This window comes from Microcaecilia unicolor, chromosome 2 (assembly GCF_901765095.1).
Source record: "Microcaecilia unicolor chromosome 2, aMicUni1.1, whole genome shotgun sequence".
NCBI classification, from domain to species: Eukaryota; Metazoa; Chordata; class Amphibia; order Gymnophiona; family Siphonopidae; genus Microcaecilia; species Microcaecilia unicolor.
In genome coordinates this window covers 183,865,202-183,889,411 of record NC_044032.1, presented here as the reverse complement: position 1 = coordinate 183,889,411, position 24,210 = coordinate 183,865,202, and the positions used below count along the sequence as shown (strand labels likewise).

The following is a 24,210-nucleotide window of genomic DNA, read 5'->3' as shown; positions in this document are numbered from 1 at the left end:
TTCACGTTTTTATGTTTTGTTTTTTTAACTTTCCTTCCAATTTAAAATAAAACTCTACATAAAATGATCCGACCAGATAATTGGCTCCCAAATTGGGTCAGATACAAAAATACCCCCCTATAAGCAAATACATCCAAATTTGTGTTGGCCCCAATCTAACCCTTTCAAATCTGTGTGACTCCAAAAAAATCTAATAAACTTTTAACTTACAATCTATATGTATTCATATCTCCTAAAAAAATTATTACATTCCCCATACATTGTAGCAATACAATCCATCAGATCTTGCTGCATCTGAGTGTTGGCTTGGGGACAATAAAATGTCACAATTCCTAAAACATCTTGTAAAGTATCATCTTGAATCTTACATGTCATTATTCAAGAAAAGGAGAGATTAAAAAAAAGACTGAGTTTGAAGTTTAAAGAAAGATTTATACAATAAAGCAACCTCTCCTCCTCTCTTTTTCTCTCTGGTAATATGAGTAAGTTTATACCCACTTGGGTAAAACTCACTTATAGCTGGATCATCTTGGAGGCAAAGCCATGTCTCAACTATGACTAAATCTAGGTTGACCTTCTTCTATCCATGCTTTTACTACATCTAATTTATTACATATCGATCTTGTATTGACGTGGAGGGGCAAAATCGAATGGGGCATCCAAGTTTTCCTGAGGACGTCCTCGCAGGACGTCCCAGCGAAGGGGCTGGGAAACCCATGTTATCGAAACAAGATGGGCATCCATCTTTCGTTTCGATAATACGGTCGGGGACACCCAAATCTCAACATTTAGGTCGACCTTTAAAGATGGTCGTCCCCGATTTTTGGCGATAATGGAAACTGAGGACGCCCATCTCAGAAACGACCAAATCCAAGCCATTTGGTCGTGGGAGGAGCCAGTATTCTTAGTGCACTGATCCCCCTGACATGCCAGGACACCAACCGGGCACCCTAGGGGGCACTTCAGTGGACTTCAGAAAAAGCTTCCAGGTGCATAGCTCCCTTACCTTGTGTGTTGAGCCCCAACCCCACTCCCCCCACAACTGTACACCACTACCATAGCCCATAGGGATGAAGGTGGGCAAAGTGAGTTTGTGGTGGGTTTTGGAGGGCTCACATTTACCACCAGAAGTCTAACAGGTAGGGGGGGATGGGCCTGGGTCCGCCTGCCTGAAGTGCACTGCAGTACCCACTAAAACATCTCCAGGGACCTGCATACTGCTGTCATGGAGCTAGGTATGATATTTGAGACTGGCATATAGGCTGGAAAAAAAAAATATATATATATCTTTTTTAGGGTGGGAGGGGTTAGTGACCACTGGGGGAGTAAGGAGAGGTCATCCCTGATTCCCTCCGGTGGTCATCTGGTCATTTAGGGCACATTTTTGTGGCTTGGTCATAAAAAAAAAAAGGACCAAGTAAAGTCATCCAAATGTTCGTCAGGGTCACCCTTCTTTTTTTCCATTATCGGCTGAGGAAGCCCATGTGTTAAGCATGCCCCAGTCCCGCCTTGCTATGCTTCCGACACGCCCCCGTGAACTTTGGTCGTCCCCGCAACGGAAAGCAGTTGAGTACGCCCAAAATCGGCTTTCGATTATGCCGATTTGGGCGACCCTGTGAGAAGGACGCCCATTTCCCAATTTGTATCGAAAGATGGGCGCCCTTCTCTTTCAAAAATAAGCCTGATAGTAAACTAGAATTGTTATATAAGAAGCTGCATTTGCTTTATCACAGTTGATTTTTATAGGATTGCTAGCTATTTGCGAATGCGATGAATAGATTGACTGCTTTATTGGACTTTCTGTGCCTTTGATTTATAATAGACTCAGTAGTAATAGGCATAAACTGAACACATTCCACCTAATTCCTATTGTCATATTGAACATTAGGGAACATAAGATATGACAACTAAAATTTCTGAACCGAACCCCAAATATCAGAATAAAACTAAATAAATCATTGACCTACCTATTTTCACTATCAGGCTTATTTTCGAAAGTGATCGCTGGCCATTTTCCAACATAAATCGGGAGCTGGCCAGCGATCTCTTAAAAGCGGCGAAATGAGTATAATCGAAAGCGGCTTTTTTTACACCATCGCCGCTTTCCCGTCGCTGCGCCGGTGAAAGTTCAAGGGGGTGTGTCGGCGGCGTAGCGAAGGCGGGACATGGGCGGGTATGGGCGTGGCTACCAGGTGGTCGGCTTTCGCGGATAATGGAAAAAAAAAAAGCGGCGTTAATCAGTATTTCGCCGGGTTTACTTGGTCTTTTATTTTCACGACCAAGCCTCAAAAAGGTGCCCCAACTGACCAGATGACCACTGGAGGGAATGGGGGATGACCTCCCCGTACTCCCCCAGTGGTCACCAACCCCATCTCACACTAAAAAAATAAAAATAAAAACCTGTATGCCAGCCTCAAATGTCATACCCAGCTCCCTGACAGCAGTATGCAAGTCCCTGGAACAGTTTTTAATGGGTGCAGTGCACTTCAGGCAGGCAGACCCCCCCTTACCTGTTACACTTGTGGTGCTAAGTGTTGAGCCCTCCAACCCCCCCCCCCCCAACACCCACTGTACCCACATGTAGGTGCCCCCCTTCACCCATAATGGCTATGGTAATGGTGTAGAGTTGTGGGGAGTGGATTTGGGGGGGGCTCAGCACCCAAGGTAAGGGAGCTATGCACCTGGGAGCTATTTGTGTATTTTTAAAACATTTTTAGAAGTGCCCCCTAGGGTGCCCGGTTGGTGTCCTGGCATGTGAGGGGGACCAGTGCACTACAAATGCTGGCTCCTCCCATGACTAAATGCCTTGGATTTCGCTGGGTTTGAGATGGCTGGCATTTTGTCCATTATCGCCGAAAAACAAAATCGACGATCTGAAACCCGGCGAACTCTGGCATTTGGCCAGGCTAAACCGTATTATCGAAAAAAAAGATGGCTGCCCAGCTGTTGCGCCGCCGCCAAAATGGATCGCCGGCGACATTCAATTATTCCCCTCCACATAAACTAAACCAACTAATCAAATAATATCTTATTGCTTATCTCACGTCGTTGCACAAAGGAGCATGACATGATCATCTTACCCCTCTGTTCTTACAACCACTGGTTACTGGTAAAATTTATTCTCCGAGGACAAGCAGGCTGCTTGTTCTCACGACTGGGTGACGTCCGCGGCAGCCCCCACCAACCGGAAAAGGCTTCGCGGGACGGTCGGCACGCAGGGCACGCCCACCGCGCATGCGCGGCCGTCTTCCCGCCCGTGCGCGACCGCTCCCGCCAGTTCCTTTTTTTCCGCGTCTGGAGAGAGTTGTGCTTTGCCGCTCTCTCTGTTTTCAGCCGCCGGATTTTTGATCGCGTTTACGCGGATCGTTGCTTTTTTCTCTTAGTTTTTTGTTACCGCCGGTTTCTTTTTTCAAAAAAAAAAAAAAAACCTGAGGGTGTGGAGCACGCGCTCCCTTTTTTCCCTCGTTTCCAGCGGGGACGCCGCGTTGCGGCCTAGTGGCCGCACGGTCGTTTTCTTTTTTCGAGGTGTGATTTCAGCCACCATTGACGACTTTGACTTCGCCGACGCGATTTTTCCGTCGATGTCCTCGAAGGTCCCGAGTGGATTTAAAAAGTGTGGTCGCTGCGGCCGGCCGATCTCGCAGACCGACACCCACGCTTGGTGCCTCCAGTGCCTCGGGCCGGAGCACAATATCAAGTCGTGTTCCCTGTGTCTCGGTCTCCGGAAACGGACTCAGGTTGCGAGGCAAGTTCTGCGGGACCGTCTTTTTGGAACTTGCGCCGGCCCCTCGACGTCGACGGCATCGGTATCGACGCCCGGTCCTTCGGTACCGGTATCGATGCCCGAGACATCGGCACCGATGGCATCGACCCCAGGAGAACAGGTCCCGTCGGCCCGCCGGTCCGCCGGCGAGGGTAGAGGTGAGCGGCCGCGTGGGCAGTCGGCCCCGGTCACTCCCTAAGCCCGTGGCCCACGGGACCGAACCCTGTCTGACCCGGCTCCTCGGGACCGAGGGGGATCGTCCTCCTCCATACCTCCCGGCGCCGGTGACGCGCATCGAAAGAAAAACAAGAAGCGTCGTCACCGGTCGCCCTCGGTGCATCCGGACATCGGAGAGGAGGCGACGCCGAAGCGTCATCGTCGAGAGGAGAGGTCCCCGTCGGTTGTGGAGGTACCGACGCGTCAGGGTTCCGGCACCTCGGTGCCGTCTCCTGGCCCCCATCAGCTTCTGGCACCGACACCCTTACCGGCCCCACCGCCTTTCCCGGCAGCGGGCCTAGACGAGTGCCTCAGAGCCATCCTTCCGGGGATCCTGGAAGGGCTGATGCGCCAGGCTGTGCCGGCGCCGGGGGTGCTTGCGCCCTCGGCGCCGATGTCTGTGGCGCCGGCGAGCTCTAGCCCGGCGCTGGGGCCGTCGACACCGCCGCCGCTTGCGGCGCCGGTCTCGACCGCCACGCAGGTGGAGTCCCCGTCGACGTCGATGGAGGAAGCTCCGTCCCCGCCAGCGCGGGAGTCCACCGCTCGACGACACCGAGACCTCGGTGCCTCGATGTCGAGCCGGGCCCGGTTCAGGACTCAGCTGCACGAGCTTATGTCCGATACCGAGGATGAGGCCTCGTGGGGGGAAGAGGAGGACCCTAGATATTTCTCCTCAGAGGAGTCTACGGGCCTTCCCTCCGACCCCACGCCTTCACCGGAGAGGAAGCTCTCACCTCCTGAGAGTCTCTCCTTTGCCTCCTTTGTGCGGGATATGTCTATTAGCATTCCCTTTCCCGTGGTCTCTGTGGAAGAGCCGAGGGCCGAGATGCTCGAGGTCCTCGACTATCCATCACCACCTAGAGAGTCCTCCACGGTACCGCTGCACAATGTCCTCAAGGAGACACTGCTTCGGAACTGGGTGCGACCGTTAACTAACCCCACCATTCCCAAGAAAGCAGAGTCCCAGTACAGGATCCACTCTGACCCAGAGTTAATGCGGCCCCAATTGCCCCATGACTCGGCGGTCGTGGATTCTGCTCTCAAGAGGGCACGGAGTTCGAGGGATACCGCCTCGGCGCCCCCGGGGCGGGAGTCTCGCACTCTGGACTCGTTTGGGAGGAAGGCCTACCAATCCTCCATGCTCGTGACCCGCATCCAGTCATACCTGCTCTATATGAGCATCCACATGCGGACTAATGTGCAACAACTGGCGGACCTGGTCGATAAGCTCCCGCCGGAGCAGTCCAGGCCTTATCAGGAGGTGGTCAGGCAGCTGAAGGCGTGCAGAAAGTTCCTGTCCAGGGGTATCTATGACACCTGTGACGTGGCATCTCGTGCTGCGGCCCAAGGTATAGTGATGCGCAGGCTCTCATGGCTGCGTGCCTCTGACCTGGACAACCGCACCCAGCAGAGACTGGCCGACGTCCCTTGCCGGGGGGATAACATTTTTGGTGAGAAGGTCGAGCAGCTGGTGGACCAACTGCATCAGCGAGAAACCGCTCTCGACAAGCTCTCCCACCGGGCGCCTTCAGCATCCACCTCAGCAGGTGGACGTTTTTCCCGGGCCCGGCAGGCTGCACCCTATTCTTTTGCAAAGCGTAGGTACAACCAGCCGGCCCGAAGGCCTCGTCAGGCACAGGGACAGCCCCAGCGCGCTCGTTCCCGTCAACAGCGTGCGCCTAAGCAGCCCCCTGCGCCTCCACAGCAAAAGCCGGGGACGGGCTTTTGACTGGATCCATGGGAACATAGCCGCCCTCAAAGTGTCCGTACCGGACGATCTGCCGGTCGGGGGGAGGTTAAGTTTTTTTCACCAAAGGTGGCCTCTCATAACCTCCGACCAGTGGGTTCTCCAAATAGTGCGGTGTGGATACGCCCTGAATTTGGCCTCCCTGCCACCAAATTGTCCTCCGGGAGCTCAATCCTTCAGCTCCCATCACAAGCAGGTACTTGCAGAGGAACTCTCCGCCCTTCTCAGCGCCAATGCGGTCGAGCCCGTACCACCCGGGCAGGAAGGGCAGGGATTCTATTCCAGGTACTTCCTTGTGGAAAAGAAAACAGGGGGGATGCGTCCCATCCTAGACCTGAGAGGCCTGAACAAATTCCTGGTCAAAGAAAAGTTCAGGATGCTTTCTTGGGCACCCTTCTGCCAATGATTCAGAAAAACGATTGGCTATGTTCCCTGGATTTAAAGGACGCATATACTCACATACCGATACTGCCAGCTCACAGACAGTATCTCAGATTCCGCCTGGGCGCACGGCACTTTCAGTATTGTGTGCTGCCCTTCGAGTGTTTACCAAGTGCCTCGTGGTGGTGGCGGCCTACCTACGCAAGCTGGGAGTGCACGTGTTCCCATATCTCGACGATTGGCTGGTCAAGAACACCTCGGAGGCGGGAGCCCTCCGGTCTATGCAGTGCACTACTCGACTCCTGGAGCTGCTGGGGTTTGTGATAAATTACCCAAAGTCCCATCTCCAGCCAACGCAGTCTCTGGAATTCATAGGAGCTCTGCTGAATACTCAGACGGCTCAGGCCTTCCTTCCCGAAGCGAGGGCCAACAACCTCCTGTCCCTGGCTTCGCAGACCAGAGCGTCTCAGCAGGTCACAGCTCGGCAGATGTTGAGACTTCTGGGTCATATGGCCTCCACAGTTCATGCGACTCCCATGGCTCGTCTTCACATGAGATCTGCTCAATGGACCCTAGCTTCCCAGTGGTTCCAAGCCACCGGGAATCTAGAAGATGTCATCCGCCTCTCCACCAGTTGCCGCACTTCACTGCTCTGGTGGACCATCCGGACCAATTTGACCCTGGGACGCCCATTCCAAATTCCACAGCCCACGAAAGTGCTGACGACGGATGCATCTCGCCTGGGGTGGGGAGCTCATGTCGATGGGCTTCACACCCAGGGTCTGTGGTCCCTCCAGGAAAAGGATCTGCAGAATCAACCTCCTGGAGCTCCGAGCGATCTGGAACGCACTGAAGGCTTTCAGAGATCGGCTGTCCTGCCAAATTATCCAAATTCGGACAGACAATCAGGTTGCAATGTATTACGTCAACAAGCAGGGGGGCACCGGATCTCGCCCCCTGTGTCAGGAAGCCGTCGGGATGTGGCGTTGGGCGTGCCGGTTCGGCATGCTCCTCCAAGCCACGTACCTGGCAGGCGTAAACAACAGTCTGGCCGACAGACTGAGCAGAGTCATGCAACCGCACGAGTGGTCGCTCCATTCCAGAGTGGTACGCAAGATCTTCCGAGAGTGGGGCACCCCCTCGGTGGACCTTTTCGCCTCTCAGACCAACCACAAGCTGCCTCTGTTCTGTTCCAGACTTCAGGCACACGGCTGGCTAGCGTCGGAATCCTTTCTCCTCCATTGGGGGACCGGCCTCCTGTATGCTTATCCTCCCATACCTTTGGTGGGGAAGACCTTACTGAAGCTCAAGCAAGACCGCGGCACCATGATTCTGGTGGCGCCCTTTTGGCCCCGTCAGATCTGGTTCCCTCTTCTTCTGGAGTTGTCCTCCGAAGAACCGTGGAGATTGGAGTGTTTTCCGACTCTCATCTCGCAGAACGACGGAGCGTTGCTGCACCCCAACCTTCAATCCCTGGCTCTCACGGCCTGGATGTTGAGGGCGTAGACTTCGCTGCGTTGGGTCTGTCTGAGGGTGTCTCCCGGGTCTTGCTTGCCTCTAGGAAGGATTCCACTAAAAAGAGTTACTTTTTCAAGTGGAGGAGGTTTGTCGTGTGGTGTGAGAGCAAGGCCCTAGAACCTCGTTCTTGCCCTGCACAGAACCTGCTTGAATACCTTCTGCACTTATCAGAGTCTGGCCTCAAGACCAACTCAGTAAGGAATCACCTTAGTGCGATTAGTGCTTACCATTATCGTGTGGAAGGTAAAGCCATCTCTGGAGAGCCTTTAGTCGTTCGATTCATGAGAGGCTTGCTTTTGTCCAAGCCCCCTATCAAGCCTCCTACAGTGTCATGGGATCTCAACGTCGTCCTCACCCAGCTGATGAGACCTCCTTTTGAGCCACTGAATACCTGCCATCTGAAGTACTTGACCTGGAAGGTCATTTTCTTGGTGGCAGTCACTTCAGCTCGTAGGGTCAGTGAGCTTCAAGCCCTGGTAGCTCACGCTCCATATACCAAATTTCATCACAACAGAGTAGTGCTCCGCACCCACCCAACGTTCCTGCCGAAGGTGGTGTCGGAGTTCCATCTTAACCAGTCAATTGTCTTGCCAACATTCTTCCCCAGGCCGCATACCCGCCCTGCTGAACGTCAGTTGCACACATTGGACTGCAAGAGAGCATTGGCCTTCTACTTGGAGCGGACACAGCCCCACAGACAGTCCGCCCAATTGTTTATTTCTTTCGACCCTAACAGGCTAGGGGTCGCTGTCGGGAAACGCACCATCTCCAATTGGCTAGCAGATTGCATTTCCTTCACTTACGCCCAGGCTGGGCTGACTCTTGAGGGTCATGTCACGGCTCATAGTGTCAGAGCCATGGCAGCGTCGGTGGCCCACTTGAAGTCAGCCACTATTGAAGAGATTTGCAAGGCTGCGACGTGGTCATCTGTCCACACATTCACATCACATTACTGCCTCCAGCAGGATACCCGACGCGACAGTCGGTTCGGGCAGTCGGTGCTGCAGAATCTGTTTGGGGTGTAAATCCAACTCCACCCTCCAGGACCCGAATTTTTTCTGGTCAGGCTGCACTCTCAGTTAGTTGTTCTTCGTAGGTCAATTTTCTGTTGTACCCTCGCCGTTGCGAGGTTCAATTGACCTGGGTTCTTGTTTTGAGTGAGCCTGAGAGCTAGAGATACCCCAGTCGTGAGAACAAGCAGCCTGCTTGTCCTCGGAGAAAGTGAATGATACATACCTGTAGCAGGTGTTCTCCGAGGACAGCAGGCTGATTGTTCTCACCTACCCTCCCTCCTCCCCTTTGGAGTTGTGTTTCATATTTTATTGCTTGTCATTCAACTGGCGGGAGCGGTCGCGCACGGGCGGGAAGACGGCCGCGCATGCGCAGTGGGCGTGCCCTGCGTGCCGACCGTCCCGCGAAGCCTTTTCCGGTTGGTAGGGGCTGCCGCGGACGTCACCCAGTCGTGAGAACAATCGGCCTGCTGTCCTCGGAGAACACCTGCTACAGGTATGTATCATTCACTGACTCTGTTTAAGATATTTCTCAACATAGAAGGCACTACACATGGGATTCCCTCTTTATCTTTCATCCATGACTATTCCTTACACCACATCTCGTTCTCTATAGTTGCTCAATGCCCATCGTCTAATGCTACCTTTACCCAAGTTTGCTCTCTACAAATCAACCAGATCGTCTGCGTTCTTTTTTTCTGGCGCCTAATCTTTGGAACAGTCTGTCTCCTAGCATCAGATCTGAACTTTCCCTAACAAGGTTTGTTACTATTAAAGACCCATTACTTTCAGCTGGAATTTAATATACCCACTACTTGGATATGTCACCAACAGTCTGCATAGCCACACTGAGATACCTGAGATACAGTCTGTTGTCCTAAATCTTATTACTTTTAATACTTTTTTCTGTGTGGTTTACAACTAAAGTATGAATGAGTTATTTTCTATTTAATTGGAGTTTTCTTCTCTTGATTTTATTATTGTAAACCGCCTTGACCTATTGTTAGTAAAGGCAGTATATCAAATTTTAGAATAAACATATCCTATATAATAATTCTCACCTCCAACGTTCTAATGTGCCTGGTACCGTGGCTCCCTTGGAGGTGGTCTGCTAGGCAGTTTAGAATGCACTGTCAGAGATGTTACTCCTCCCCCTGCCTGGGAAACAGCTGTCAGTGCCCCCCCTCGGCACAATACCCAAGCCCCTGCCCTGCAAAACCGCGAGCCAGGCAGGGGGAGGAGTAGGGAAACACGCCTCGCGTGTTTCCCTACTCCTCCCCCTGCCTACCAATCAGCTTTCAGTGCCCCCCCCTCGGCGCAACATCCAAGCCCCTACCCCCCCCCTCGACGCATCACCCAAGACCCTCCCCCCGGCGCATCACCAAAGCCCCTACCCCCCCCCCCCCCCTCGGGCACATCAACTCCCTCGCCACTCGCAGCCGCCAATACTAACGCTGTCCGGCCACTGCTGCTTCTCCTGTGGAGAAGCAGCGTCCGGTACAAAAAGTAAAAAGCCAAAAAAAGATTTTTAACCTGAAACGCAGCTCCGTAGACAGCCATCTGGCATTGGCTGTTGTCACTGCAGTCGCTCCTCCTCTCCCCTCCACGTCACTGCCCCTGCAGGAAGACCCCAGAGGAGCGCTGCGACGTCAGAGGCGAGAGGAGGAACGGCTGCAGAGATGACAGCCAATGCCAGATGGCTGTCTACGGAGCTGTGTTTCAGGTTTAAAATCTTTTTTTGGCTTTTTTCTTTTTGTACCGGCCGCTGCTGCTCAACAGGAGATGCAGCAGCGGCCGGACAGCGTTAGTATTGGCGGCTGCGGGTGGCGGGGGGGTAGGGGCTTGGGTGATGCACCGAGGAGGAAGGGGAGGGTCGCTGGACATGGGTGGCTGGAGGGGGGCAGGGGGAGGGGAGGGTCGCTGGACATGGGTGGCTGCAGGGGGAGAGGAGGGTCGCTGGACATGGATGGCTGCAGGGGGGGCAGGGAAGAGGGAGATGGGGAGGGGGTCCTGAGACCAGATGGGTGGCTGCAGGGGAGACAGAAGGGACGCTGCGGGGGGGGGGGCAGGGGGAGAGGAGGGTCACTGGACATGGGTGGATGAAGGGGGGGGCAGGGGAGAGAGGTGGGTCGCTGGATATGGGTGGCTACAGTGGGGAAAGGAGAGGAGGGTCGTTGGATATGGGTGGCTGCAGGGGGGCAGGGGAGAGGAGGGTCGCTGGACATGGGTAGCTGCAGGGGGGGCAGGGGGAGAGGAGAGTCGCTGGACATGGGTGGCTGCAGGGGTAGCAGGGGAGAGAGGAGGGCCGCTGCACATGCGTGGCTGCAGGGGCAGAGGAGAGTTGGTGGGGAGGGGGTCCTGAGACTAGATGGGTGGCTGCAGGGGAAACAGGAAGGACGCTGCGGGGGGGGGGGGGGGATTACCTTGCTAGCACCTGTTTCATTGCCTACCGAAACGGGCCTTTTATACTAGTAGACTATATTAAGACACCATTCTTTTTCTGTCCCGTATCCCTATAAAGTAAAATATCTTATTGTAGAAAAATGAGCATTAATTTTCTTATGTTCCCATTATCCTAAATTCTATTTTAGATATTTTTGTTTAAATTGAGGAATAATACTTTCCTGTTCTTCTCTTTGGAACCTAGCAGAAGTGTGCCCTTAAGCCAACCAGTAGCTGAAGCTGTTCTGTGATGGCTGAAGTTCCCTTCTTTATGGGATTTTTTAAAGACCTACACAACATCCCTAATCACTGGTGGCCTAAGGAACAGGAGCCAGGTCCAGGAGTTGAACCTGCATATTCTGCATGACAGCCAACTCCTGCTGCTAGGCAATTTTGCTAGGCTGTAGTATTTTAAATAGTGATTACTTTGGTCAGCAACAACTATTTTCAAATTCTAGCTCAAAAAAATAAAGTCCGAATTGCAAACAGAGCATGAACATGGCCTTCAGGAGCTGCAGGATGCTATGCGACGTGTCAAAGAAGATTGTGCACACCAAGTAGAGATGGAAAGATCGAGAATCAAACAATCGGAAGAGGACAAGCTTCGCCTACACCAGCAAGTAAGTGGATAAATGCTCATTTTCACAGAAGGAATTATGTCAAAATACTTTGCTTAGGACAGGGCATACAGGTAAGTTTGTTCATGTCTCACCATTCTATGCTGAGAAGTACTGTCTAGCAGGTCACTTTGAATAAAATTTAAAATTCTCATTATTGAACTCAGGGTTCTTCATTCAGGAACTCCTGATTATCTGTTTAATGAAACAATCCTTACATGCCTACCAGATTCCTTTGTTCCTAGCATGAGAATTTGCTGGTAATTTCTCTTCCATCTACTGCCTACCTGGAGTCCATACATCACTCGCATATTATTTTTTAGCTCATTCCCTTTGGAATTCCATTCCCTTAACTTTAGAGGGAGCCATCTTTTGTTAAATTTTAAGACTGGGTTAAAAGCAGGGGCAGCCCAAAGCAATCTGCTGCCTGAGACAGGAATGAGATAGCGCCCAACACCCCCCCCCCCCCCCCCGAGTCCAACATATTTCCACACTCTCTGCGAACTCCCCCTCTCCATCCCCTGGCCACAGTCTGGCATCTCCCCCCCTTTCCTTCTTCCTTCTTCAAACTTCCTCCCCGAGCCTGCCTGCCTTTTTTTTTGTTGTTGGTTTCAAAAGGCAGCAGTGGCAGCGATCCCCATACACTGCCCTGCTACTGGCACCAGCATCTCTTCTATACTGCAGCCCGCCTCCAAGGCAACAGGAAGTTACCTTTAGAGAGGCGGCCTACAGTAGAAAGGAAATGCTGGTGCTGGTGGCAGGGCAGCATATGGGAACTGCTGCCGGTGCAGATTTATTAAAAACAAAAATAGAAAGTAGGCTGGGGAGGAGAGTTGACGAAGAGAGAGGGGAAGATGCCGCTCCATAATGAGTTCCGCCTGAGGCCCCCTGCCTCAGTTAGCCTAATGGTAGGCTGCCACTGGTTAAAAGCCTATTTCATCAGTGTTTTATGGGTGGTTTGTTATTCTGGGTGAGCAGTGGGGTTTGACTGGTGGGCACGGACTTCCTTTTCTCCTCGCTCTTTCACTTTCATGTTACGCTGCTTCACTGGTTTCTATTCCATTCTCTTCTTCGTTTGTGTTCTTTCTGAGTTAGAAGTTAACATTGGTTACCAGAATGGTTTACAATATAGTGTAGGGCAGTATAGAAAGTTTTAAAGTAAAAGTTAATATTTGATTAATTATTAAAGGAAGGAAATATGCCTGGCTCACATTTTGAAATGTCACAAATTAGGGAGTAGGAGCAATTTAAACAAAAAAAATCAGAAATCACAGGTGATACTAGGGAAAGAATATTCCCTGTTATGTAGCTCATTTGAAATATAATGCCTGCACACAGGTCATTGCATGGAGGATAAATGCCTTTATATTTAATGAATACAGTCAATAATTGCTGTACCAAAATATTTACAAAATTATAAAATTACACAAATATTGTATTTTTAATTAGCAAATCATTCTTAAAGGTTTGAAAAATATTAAACTGCCAATTAGTAGAAATAATTATCCAGTTCTCAAAAAGGTTTAAAAAAAAATTACTCTCTCCTTATTTTACGTCTAACTTCTAGAAAAAGTTAGGGAACCTGTTTACTAAGCCGTGCTGTAGGTGCGCTAACTTTTGTCGCACGCTAAAAATGATCATGCACTAACAGTAGAGACACCTATAGGGATATAATGGGTGTCTGTATCATTAGAATGCGCTAAAAAGTTAGTGCGCCTACAGCACGAGTATTTCTTGCACTTTCTCACAGAATTTCCTGAGTCTTTTGTTTTTCTATGGAGCTGGTAAGATGACTTTCCTGCTGCACTAACAGAACTTTCTCATTTTTTGTTTTTAATGTGCTTTAAACTTTCCTTTTGTTGAATGTTGGGCTTCCATTCCTTTGAAACATTTAGGTTTTTTGACAGATTTTCTAAGTTTCCATCTATCTGCATTCACTTTCAGTTGCCCCTAATTAGTGTGTAGTGAGTTATCTAGGCCTTTTTGAGTTAAAATTGAGCATTTAATGATATCAGCCAGTGCAGTTTGGTGATTCTATTGGAGTCCTGAGCTGTGCTCTGTGCTTTCCAAACATTTCCTCCCCCAGTAAGTAGTGGGGCAGTCACCTCCCTTGCTTGTTACTGGTTCTTTAGATGACTTTGTGCAGCATGGCTCAAGCTTGTTTGGAAACTCGAGTGGTCAGTCACTGTTAGGTTCATCTATGATTAGAAATGCGGCAGTCTCCTTGGCTTGTGATATCAGTTTGAGCCCCAAGGAGCACAGAGAGCCTCCTCATCTATGGAGAAAGATGAGTTGGAGGTTTGACAGAGGAATGATCTTGAGAATCACCACAGAGCATGTGTGGTTGTATTGGGAGAGGCACCTACATCTTGTGGGGAACTTTCATCATCCTTTCTGAGAAGTTCTGAGAGAAGAGGACATTTCTCTGGTAAGTGAACACTATTTTGCTTTGTGCTTTGGGAACTTAAAGATTGGGGTTTAAAGGAGGAATTGTAGGTTAGTGGTAGGTAAAATAAAAATATAAAAAGCAAATTTTATCAACTAATCTCCATAGTCTTTTCCACTTAGTTTTAAAAACTTTGTACCACAGCATTAACAGAATCTAGCAGGCACTGCAGGATCTAGTTTAGTCTTCCTGTCCACCCCTAGGACAACTCTTTATTTATAGTCAAGTTATTGTATTTAGGGTAACAAGAAAGGAGTACTCTTACAGAGTTTTAAATACATTTCATTACCATCTAAGAAGGAAACACTAAATAAATCATACAATATACTATATAAACTAAAATACATTTTTATATTAGGCTAATATCCTTAATACTGTAGCAAGTTTTAAATTATTGAAAAACTCAAAAACACTAAGATGGAGTCAGCAGTCCAGCAGTGAGAGGGGTGCTATCCAGTCTTTTGCATTGAGTGTCACATGTATGATTATCTCCCAGTTGGTGAGATATCATATGTGTGTGCCCGATGCAAAGAGCTCCTAGCTCTCAGAGAACGTGTCCGTTTTCTTGAGGCTAGAGTAGCAGACTTGATGGAGCTGAGGGAGACAGAGAGGTACATAGAGGACACCTACAGGGATGTTGTAGAGAAGTCCCACCTCCAGTCTGGTAGCCCCTGTGCTATATTGGAGGAGGGAGGTCTCCTAGAAGGAGAGCGTCACCCTGGTGAAGTAGGAAGTACTCCTGTAGCCAGGACCCGCCCGCCAGGGGATGTACTATCCTCTCGCACTGAGGATACGTCAAGTGCTGTCCATGAGGGAAGGTTTAGGACAGCTGTTGTAGTTGGTGATTCGATCATTAGGCATATAGATAGCTGGGTGGCTGGTGGATGTGAGGATCACTTGGTGACTTGCCTGCCTGGTGCGAAGGTGGCGGACCTCACGCGTCACCTAGATAGGATTTTAGGTAGTGCTGGGCAGGAGTCAGCTGTCTTGGTACATATGGGTACCAATGACATAGGAAAATGTGGGAGAGATGTTCTGGAAGCCAAATTTAGGCTCTTAGGTAGAAAGCTCAAATCCAGATCCTCTAGGGTAGCATTTTCTGAAATTCTACCCGTTCGACGCGCAGGGCCCAAGAGACAGGCAGAGCTCCGGAGTCTCAATGCGTGGATGAGATGATGGTGCAGGGAGGAGAGATTAAATGAATTCTTTGCTTCGGTCTTCACTGGGGAAGATTTGGGTGGGATACCGGTGTCAGAAATGGAATTCGAAGCTGATGAGTCTGAGAAACGTAATGAATTCTCTGTAAACCTGGAGGATGTAATGGGTCAATTCTACAAACTGAAGAGTAGCAAATCTCCTGGACCGGATGGTATTCATCCCAGAGTACTGATAGAACTGAAAAATGAGCTCACGGAGCTATTGTTAGTAATATGTAATTTATCCTTAAAATTGAGCGTGGTACCGGAAGATTGGAGGGTGGCCAATGCAATGCCGATTTTTAAAAAAGGTTCCAGAGGAGATCCGGGAAATTATAGACCAGTGAGTCTGACGTCGGTGCCGGGCAAAATGGTAGAGACTTAAGAACAAAATTACAGAGCATATTCAAAAGCATGGATTAATGAGACAAAGTCAACATGGATTTAGTAAAGGGAAATCTTGCCTCACCAATCTATTACATTTCTTTGAAGGGGTGAACAAACATGTGGATAAAGGTGAGCCGGTTGATATTTCAGAAGGCGTTTGACAAAGTACCTCATGAAAGGTTCCAGAGGAAATTGGAAAGTCATGGGATAGGAGGTAGTGTTCTATTGTGGATTAAAAACTGGTTAAAAGATAGAAAACAGAGAGTAGGGTTAAATGGTCAGTATTCTCAATGGAGAAGAGTAGTTAGTGGGGTTCCCCAGGGGTCTGTGCTGGGACCGCTGCTTTTTAACATATTTATAAATGACCTAGAGATGGGAGTAACTAGTGAGGTAATTAAATTTGCTGATGACACAAAATTATTCAAAGTCATTAAATCGCGGGAGGATTGTGAAAAATTACAAGAGGACCTTACGAGACTGGGAGACTGGGCGTCTAATTGGCAGATGATGTTTAATGTGAGCAAGTGCAAAGTGATGCATGTGGGAAAGAGGAACCCAAATTATAGCTACGTCATGCAAGGTTCCACGTTAGGAGTCACGGACCAAGAAAGGGATCTAGGTGTTGTCGTTGATGATTCGTTGAAACTTTCTGCTCAGTGTGCTGCTGCAGCTAAGAAAGCAAATAGGTATTATTAGGAAAGGAATGGAAAACAAAAATGAGGTTGTTATAATGCCTTTGTATTGCTCCATGGTGCGACTGCACCTTGAATATTGTGTTCAGTTCTGGTCGCCGCATCTCAAAAAAGATATCATGGAATTAGAAAAGGTGCAGAGAAGGGCGACGAAATTGATAAAGGGGATGGGATGACTTCCCTGTGAGGAAAGGCTAAAGTGGCCAGGGCTCTTCAGCTTGGAGAAAAGGCGGCTGAGGGGAGATATGATAGAGGTCTATAAAACAATGAGTGGAGTTGAACAGGTAGATGTGAAGCGTCTGTTTACGCTTTCCAAAAATACTAGGACTAGGGGTATGCGATGAAGCTACAATGTAGTAAATTTAAAACGAATCTGAGAAAATTTTTCTTCACTCAACGTGTAATTAAACTCTGGAATTCGTTGCCAGAGAATGTAGTACAGGCAGTTAGCTTAGTGGAGTTTTAAAAAGGTTTGGGCAGCTTCCTAAAGGAAATGTCCATAGACCATTAATTGGACTTGGAGATAATCCACTATTTCTGGGATAAGCAGTATAAAATGTTTTGTGCTTTTTTGGGACCTTGCCAGATATTTGTGACCTGGATTGGCCACTGTTGGAAACAGGATGCTGGGCTTGATGGACCTTTGGTCTTTCCCAGTATGGCAATACTTATGTACTTATGTATTTACTTTTAATGCTCCCTTTGGATTTGGTGGCATTGTTTTCTGACTGACAAGAAACTTCTGTCCTGTTTTCTATAGAGAAACATCAGAGTCATTACTTTGAAGTCAGTATGGTAGTAATCAATAATTTGGGTAAACGTTTGGCTGGATAAAGATCTGAGTACCCAAGAGGCTGCTTTGACTGGGAAAGTGAATGCCCATTCTGCTGTTCTAGAAGCCGAAGGTAAAAATCTGGGAAACTTGGAAGAAAGAATTTCTAGAGTGGAATGTTTGGAAATCTGCTTTGCCTAAAGATAATTTAGTAATTCATAGAAGAATTGAATCAATAGATGGAATTTCTGCATTAGAAATGTTAAATTGCTTTATTGAAATTTTGGGCTTCTCTAAGGAGATAATACCAACTTTAACTAAGATACACTGTGTTTCATCTTCTACGTCTGAGGCTCAAAATCAGCTGACAGTTTTGGAAGGCTCAAGATATCTTGACATCTCGGTTTTGGAGGGCTACATTGATTGATTGCTACTTTTTTTGTCTGTTTCTGATCGGGGTTTGGTTCTGGGGAAGTACTTTAGAAGTATTCATAAATTGTTTTATGATATGAAGCTTTATGTGTTTCCAGAAGTCTGTAGAGTTACTCAAAAAAGGAGGAGGCAGTTTTTCCTGTTGAGGCCTTGAGCTGAAGATTTCATGAGATTGGGGCCCAGTTCTATTTACAATTTCCCTGCCAATGTGTTATTTTGTATAAAGGAGTGAAAAATGTATTTTTTTGTATTAAGGAGCGAAAAATGTATTGTTTGAAGTATTGCAGTTAATGTTTTTCTTGAGTGATGGCGTTGGGAACCCCTTACTTGTGGATGATGTCTCTGTTAATATATAGTAGTTCAATGTTGAGCAGCTGCTCCAATATGTTTTTTTTTTTAACCTTCTTTAGATGTTTTTTTTTTTTGTATATATTCTTTTCATGTTGTATTGCTCCATCCTTTTCTATAGTAGAATTTTTTGCCTGTTTTGAGAATGTGTATATTTTTTTCTTCTTTTTATTACATGTAACAGCTCTGTATTTCTTCTCAAGTTTCTAGTTGCATGTATAACTTTTTTAAAATTTTATTTATAAGAATATAGAGTTTTTAAAAAGAACTGTGTGTTTAATACTGTGGGTTTTGTTTTTGTTTTTTGTAATGTAGCCCATGTGAAAGCCTCAATGGCTTTACAAAGAAATTTGCAGATACTCTTAACTGGCACCTATTGTGTTGGGGCCTGATCAGTGAACCCTTTAATTATATTCTGTGCCTTCACATTTTAGAGGGCTTCATAGTGCACCATACCCCTTGGCTCCAGTAGTGTTGAATGTACAGGCAGATATCATTGGGTTGTGTGACAATGCCATTCCTCATGTGAAGTCTGAAAGTGCATATGGAATGGTATGTACAGGAATGCTGCAGCATAGTGCTAGGTTAGGTAGATCAACAAGCACATTTCCTCCAATTTCTGTACACAGGTGATGACACTGAATCAGATGGCGAGCTAGGAACCGGCGGCCAGCAGGCACAGCAGCCACATGCTGAGGAGGTAGAGGCTGAAAATGTGACAGCTGTGGCCTCACAGGAGGTCACTGGGGGAGAACACCTGCAAGCAAATGACGAGAACATCCAGGAGCTGCCTGCAGGGGAAGAGCCACAGGACTAATTAGCTGTGACCCCTTCCCCCCCACCAGAATTTGCAGATTGGGCCAGGGTCACTGATGAGGGAGTTGAGGAGCCACAGGCCTTTTGGAGGGGATCTTGCCATTACAGGTGTCAGGTTGTATGCCTGGCCAGTAAACTGCTGGTTTAAAATGTTGACCTGGCAGAGTACCACGCCCAGAAATTGGATCTGCTACATCAGGAGATGTGGGCACCACAGGAGTGCGCCAAGCAGCTGTGGTGCATTCGCCAGGAGAGCAACCAGGTCTCTGAGAAAATCTGGCGCCAGCTCCTGGTGATCTGTTGGGATCTCCAGGAGTACAAAATTGCCTTGTCAAGCACAGAGGCCGTCACCCTTCACCAGTGCAGTGTCAGCTGCTGTGGCACAACCAGTAGCCAAATCTGCCAGAGTGGAGCCCCTGCGTTCAAGATCTGACCTCTGGCAAGCCAGACTTTAATGGGGCAGCAGAGACAGCAGGAACCTTTGACAAGAGTGAGGACAGTGGGAGCCCCTCAGGGGAGGACTTAGACAATATTCTGCTGGAAGGGCCAGCTCCTCACCAGCTGCTTGGGGGCAGGGGTGGGTGGGTGAGGTGCATCTCAGAGGAGATGGGGGAGGGGGAAGTAGTCTGGTTAGCCAAATACCTGCCTTTCTGTGGTGGCGTGCACTGGAGGAGGGGGTTGGGTGTGTGTGCTGGGGAAGGGGAGGGGTTGGAGGAGGGGTGTGTGCTGGGGGGAAGATTGATGTACCTTCACCGAAAATTGGTCAGTATGGGTATTTGCCTGACTTGGACCCCCAGCTGATGTGCACCCTGCTCAGCTCTGGGAGTAGGAGGGGTTCCACATCCTCTGGGTCTTGTGCGTGCTGCTGTGGTTGTTCTCCCTCTTCTGGCAGGGCCCGTCTTCTTCACTGTATCAAGTTGTGCAGCTTGCAGAGGCCATGAAGATTTTTGCAATGTTTTTTGGGCTGTAGAGGAGCTCCCCTCCGGACCGGCGAGACATTGGAAGCAATTCTTCAGCTGACCAAAGGTGGATTTGATTATGCTGCATGTGGTCTAATGCCTCTTATTGTATTCTGCCTCTGTCTCTGCCTCATTTTGAGAATGCACTATAGAGATCACGAGCCGCGTTCATTGTGGGTATCCTCTGTCACCTGGGGGGGGGGGGGGGGGAGGGAAGCAAAATGAGACAAGGGTATGTATTGGCTGTTCTGGTGACCTTGTGGAGATGGTGGACTGGCTGGAAAGTGCCAGTGACCAGAAAGGCAAGGGAGGCAGTTACCTTCAGGTGGACCGGGATGAGATTATTCCTGCATGTCCTGGGCTGGAGGGGAGGTTGTAGCTGGTCACAGAGGTACTGTATTGTGGCACTGTCAAAGTGGTACCTAGTGAGACATTGGTCGTCAGTTTGAGGTCAAGGAAGTGGGTGCTGGGTCTGAAGATTCTCTCTGATAGGGATATCTCCTGCGGGATCTCCCCTCCAAACTCTTTTCCATCTCCAGCAAGGCGTGAGCCAACAATGCATTCAGCGCATCCACATCCCACCACCACAGGTGCTGCCTACTTACTCCAGAATTACCACTGTGCACACCTCCACCTACTGGACCTAGTGAGTCCCTCTACCAACAGACAGAACAAATCACTCACTCTTCTAAACCAGCACACAGTCTTGACACATATAGCTGCAGAACAAATCACTCACTCTCCTTTCACCAGCACACAGTCTTGATACACATAGCAGCAGTACAAATCACTCCCTCTCTCAACCACAACACAGTCCTCGTGCACACACAGCAGTGGAATACTGAGAGACAGATGACAAGCGGATAAGGAAGTATAATGGGAGGTGTGGGAGTTTGGGGACAGTGAGGTACAGAGGAAGGGTGGGTGTGGCTGGTGTAGCAGGTGTGGACGAGGAGGTGAGAGACAGAGAATGCAAGGCAGGAATGTAAGGGTTCAGACTGGGGCAAAGAGATAAAAGTAACAAAGCACTCAGCAACTCTCCACTAATTCTCACAAACGCCCACTTCCAACTCTCCACTCTCTCAGCAAAATCACAAAATGGGCCTAAAGACGGTTTGTCCTTACCCTAGATACTTTTAAAGCAGATCTAATGCTGGACTTTTTCTTCCCACCACTAGGAAGTTGTTTTGCTATCCATTATGGGCTGGAGACATTCATCGCGTAAGACTGCCTATGCATGCCCATGAAATGCCCCCCTCTGGGGAAGTTTTATGTTGAACGACTAGCGGTCTTCGCTATTTTTTTTCCTTTGTTCGATTATACACTTTGGATGTTTTTTGGCTAGAAAAAAAGTCCATCTGCTTGTGCCACTTTTTGGACGTGTTTCTGTTTTGAAAATGAACCCTCTGTCTACTATGCTGAGTGGATGTGTTTCAATATTATTGTACTTTGTATTAATTTCTTTATTTTATTAAAACAAAAAAAAAGTTTGTGTGTATGCATGTGTATATCTAAATGTAGGTAGATATAACATAAGAATTGTCATATTGGGTGAGAATAAAAGTACATCTAAGCCAACATCCTGATCTAGCAGTGGCCAGTCTAGGTCAGAAGTACCTGGCAGGATCCCAACCTTACCCCAGGGATAAGCTGTAGCTTTCCCCTGGTCTACTTATGTTGTATAGACCTTTCTTCCAGGAGTTTCTCCAAACCTTTTTCTCAGATTTGTTTCAAATGTACTACTAAACTTCATGGCGTGTGTTCTAGTCTTTGTGTTTTTTGAAAAGTAAACAATTGATTCCCATTTAACCATTCTACTCCATTCAGGTTTTTATTAGACCTGTATCAGATATTAACTTTCACTGATCTCCTTCATCCCACAGTTATTGAAGGACCATGGCATAGGTAAATCGTGACTTCAGGACATGCTTGAACTTTGAAGAAAGACATTAAACTGACGCACACAGATAGCATATGATGTGTCCGGGCTCCAAATATCATTAGGCTGAATGCAAGGACTGTGAATGAGGTGCATTCCCCTAAAGAACCACCTCAGTCAGCTTCAAGAACATTCATAAGATAGAGAAGAGGCTTTCAAAGCAGAAGTTGAAATTTTTGGCACAAAGATCAACTGACTTTTACAGTGTAGAATATTTTCCTCTGCTGATACTGCCTCCCTGCCCTCATTTAGTGACTTCAAAAGTTCTGTCGTAAAAGAGCAGTGTCATACCTCTCAGTCTCAGCTGAGACTTCACAACATAAAGTGCAGACATCTTTGGTTCTGACATGCAGTTCTGAGTAGGGAGAATTTGCTAAATTGCATGGCTCAAAGGGGATTGCCAAATACCATCATCTCGGAGCAGGGCTGTTGAGAGACAGAGCCGGGGCAGAGCCACTGCAGCAGCAGCCACTTCCACCCCCTACCCCTCCACTTGGGCTGCCGCTGCACCCTACCTTCCTGCATCTGCTTCTGTGTGCTGGGACCAGGTTATTGTGTCAGTGCAATTACCTGGGTCCCGACACACAGGAGCACAAGAGAGACGGACCCCAGCACCAGGCCCCCTTTGGGAATCTTACCCCCCCCTTCCCCCGTCTCCCCTCTTGGTGGCCTTGTCTCAGAGCAGATAACAATAACCATAGCACTACACTATAATACAGCTTCTGTGCTATCCACTGTGTAAGAAAAGTCAGAATCGCAGCACAATGAAAGTTCCATTGCAATCCAGCACAGACCAGCAGTTCCATGCTTTGTTGTGCAGGTGTCCCACCATCACAGGTGCAGCCTTCTAAAACCACTGTGCACACCTCCACCTAATGCAGAGCTCAGCACCACCTAGTGAGACACTGACCCACCACCAGTAACAGCACTCACACAGCCACAGTGCACAACACACTGACAAAGTGGGAATGGGCAAACAGAATTACAGCACAGAGGCAGAAGGAGAGAAAGAGTAGGAGCAAATAAGGGGGTAGGGAGGGAGGTTTGGGTGTTTGGGCAAGGGACAGAGCAAAGGGAGAAAGGGGGCCCGAGAGGAAGGGGGATGGGTGTGGATGAGGGCTATCAGGTGTGGTGAGGGGGTTTAGGAGGTGAGATAGAGGAGAGAAGGTAGAAAATGTAGGGGGACAAAGGCTTCAGACTGGGCCAGACAAAGACAACAAACAAACCATACCACAACTTGCCACTCTCCTTTACACCACAACCAACTCCACCCTTCCACTCTCCAACTGAGCAAAGCACAAATGGGTCCAAAGACAGGTTGTGGCTTCATTTGTTTGAATTTGTAGCAGGTCATAAGTACATAAGTAATGCCACACTGGGAAAAGAGCAAGGGTCCATCGAGCCCAGCATCCTGTCCACGACAGTGGCCAATCCAGGCCAAGGGCACCGGGCAAGCTTCCCAAACGTACAAACATTCTATATATGTTATTCCTGGAATTGTGGATTTTTCCCAAGTCCATTTAGTAGTGGTTTATGGACTTGTTCTTTAGGAAACCGTCTAACCCCTTTTTAAACTCTGCTAAGCTAACCGCATTTACCACGTTCTCCGGCAATGAATTCCAGAGTTAATTATGCGTTGGGTGAAGAAATATTTTCTCTGATTTGTTTTAAATTTACTACACTGTAGTTTCATCGCATGCCCCCTAGTCCTAGTATTTTTGGAAAGTGTGAACAGACGCTTCACATCCACCTGTTCCATTCCACTCATTATTTTATATACCTCTATCATGTCTCCCCTCAGCCGTCTCTTCTCCAAGCTGAAAAGTCCTAGCCTCCTTAGTCTTTCTTCATAGGGAAGTCGTCCCATCCCCGCTATCATTTTAGTCGCCCTTCGCTGCACCTTTTTCAATTCTACTATATCTTTCTTGAGATGCGGCGACCAGAATTGAACACAATACTCAAGGTCTAAATTGGGATGTTTTCATTTCCGCCCCAGGATATCTTCCTGCCATCCGTTATGGCTAGATGACTTCCATCCCATTAAACACTGCCTATAACGCCCCAGAGATGCCTCCAACACACCCCTATTCAAAACGCCTTTTTCTGGGCTGCTTACCACTTGGATACTTTCTGAGCATGTGTCCTGATTATGGCAATGTGGGCGGATTCGCAAGAAGAACGCCTATCTGGCCCTTTTCAGATGTCCATCTGTTTTGAAAGTGAGCAGCTTAGTATCATATGAATCTTAAACAGAATTTCATTGTAAGGCAGACCTATGCACTCATCCTAAATTTCTGCCAGTGGTGGTCACACGTTTTTACGTTAATGAGGAGGTAATGCTACCTACATTTTATCTTAAATCTCACTGGCATCAGCTCAAGAGGCCCTTACTACTCTGGAATGTAAATGAGCTCTCATTTTATGACTTAAAAGAATGGAATCCATCAAAGTATATGGAACTGTTTGTCTCCTTTGACCCCAGCATACTTAGAAATTCCAATGGTGAAATGTAATGGGTAACTGGCTAAC

The 24,210-nt window shown here is 48.3% G+C and overlaps 1 protein-coding gene across 1 annotated transcript in view; it reads left to right on the top strand.

Annotated features, from left to right (window-relative positions):
• Window positions 1-24,210, top strand: part of CEP120 (centrosomal protein 120) — a 410,430-nt gene that overhangs the window by 258,443 nt on the left and 127,777 nt on the right. The window contains 1 exon segment of the mRNA XM_030193546.1: window positions 11,536-11,697. Within this exon segment, the coding sequence (XP_030049406.1) occupies window positions 11,536-11,697 (162 nt within the window).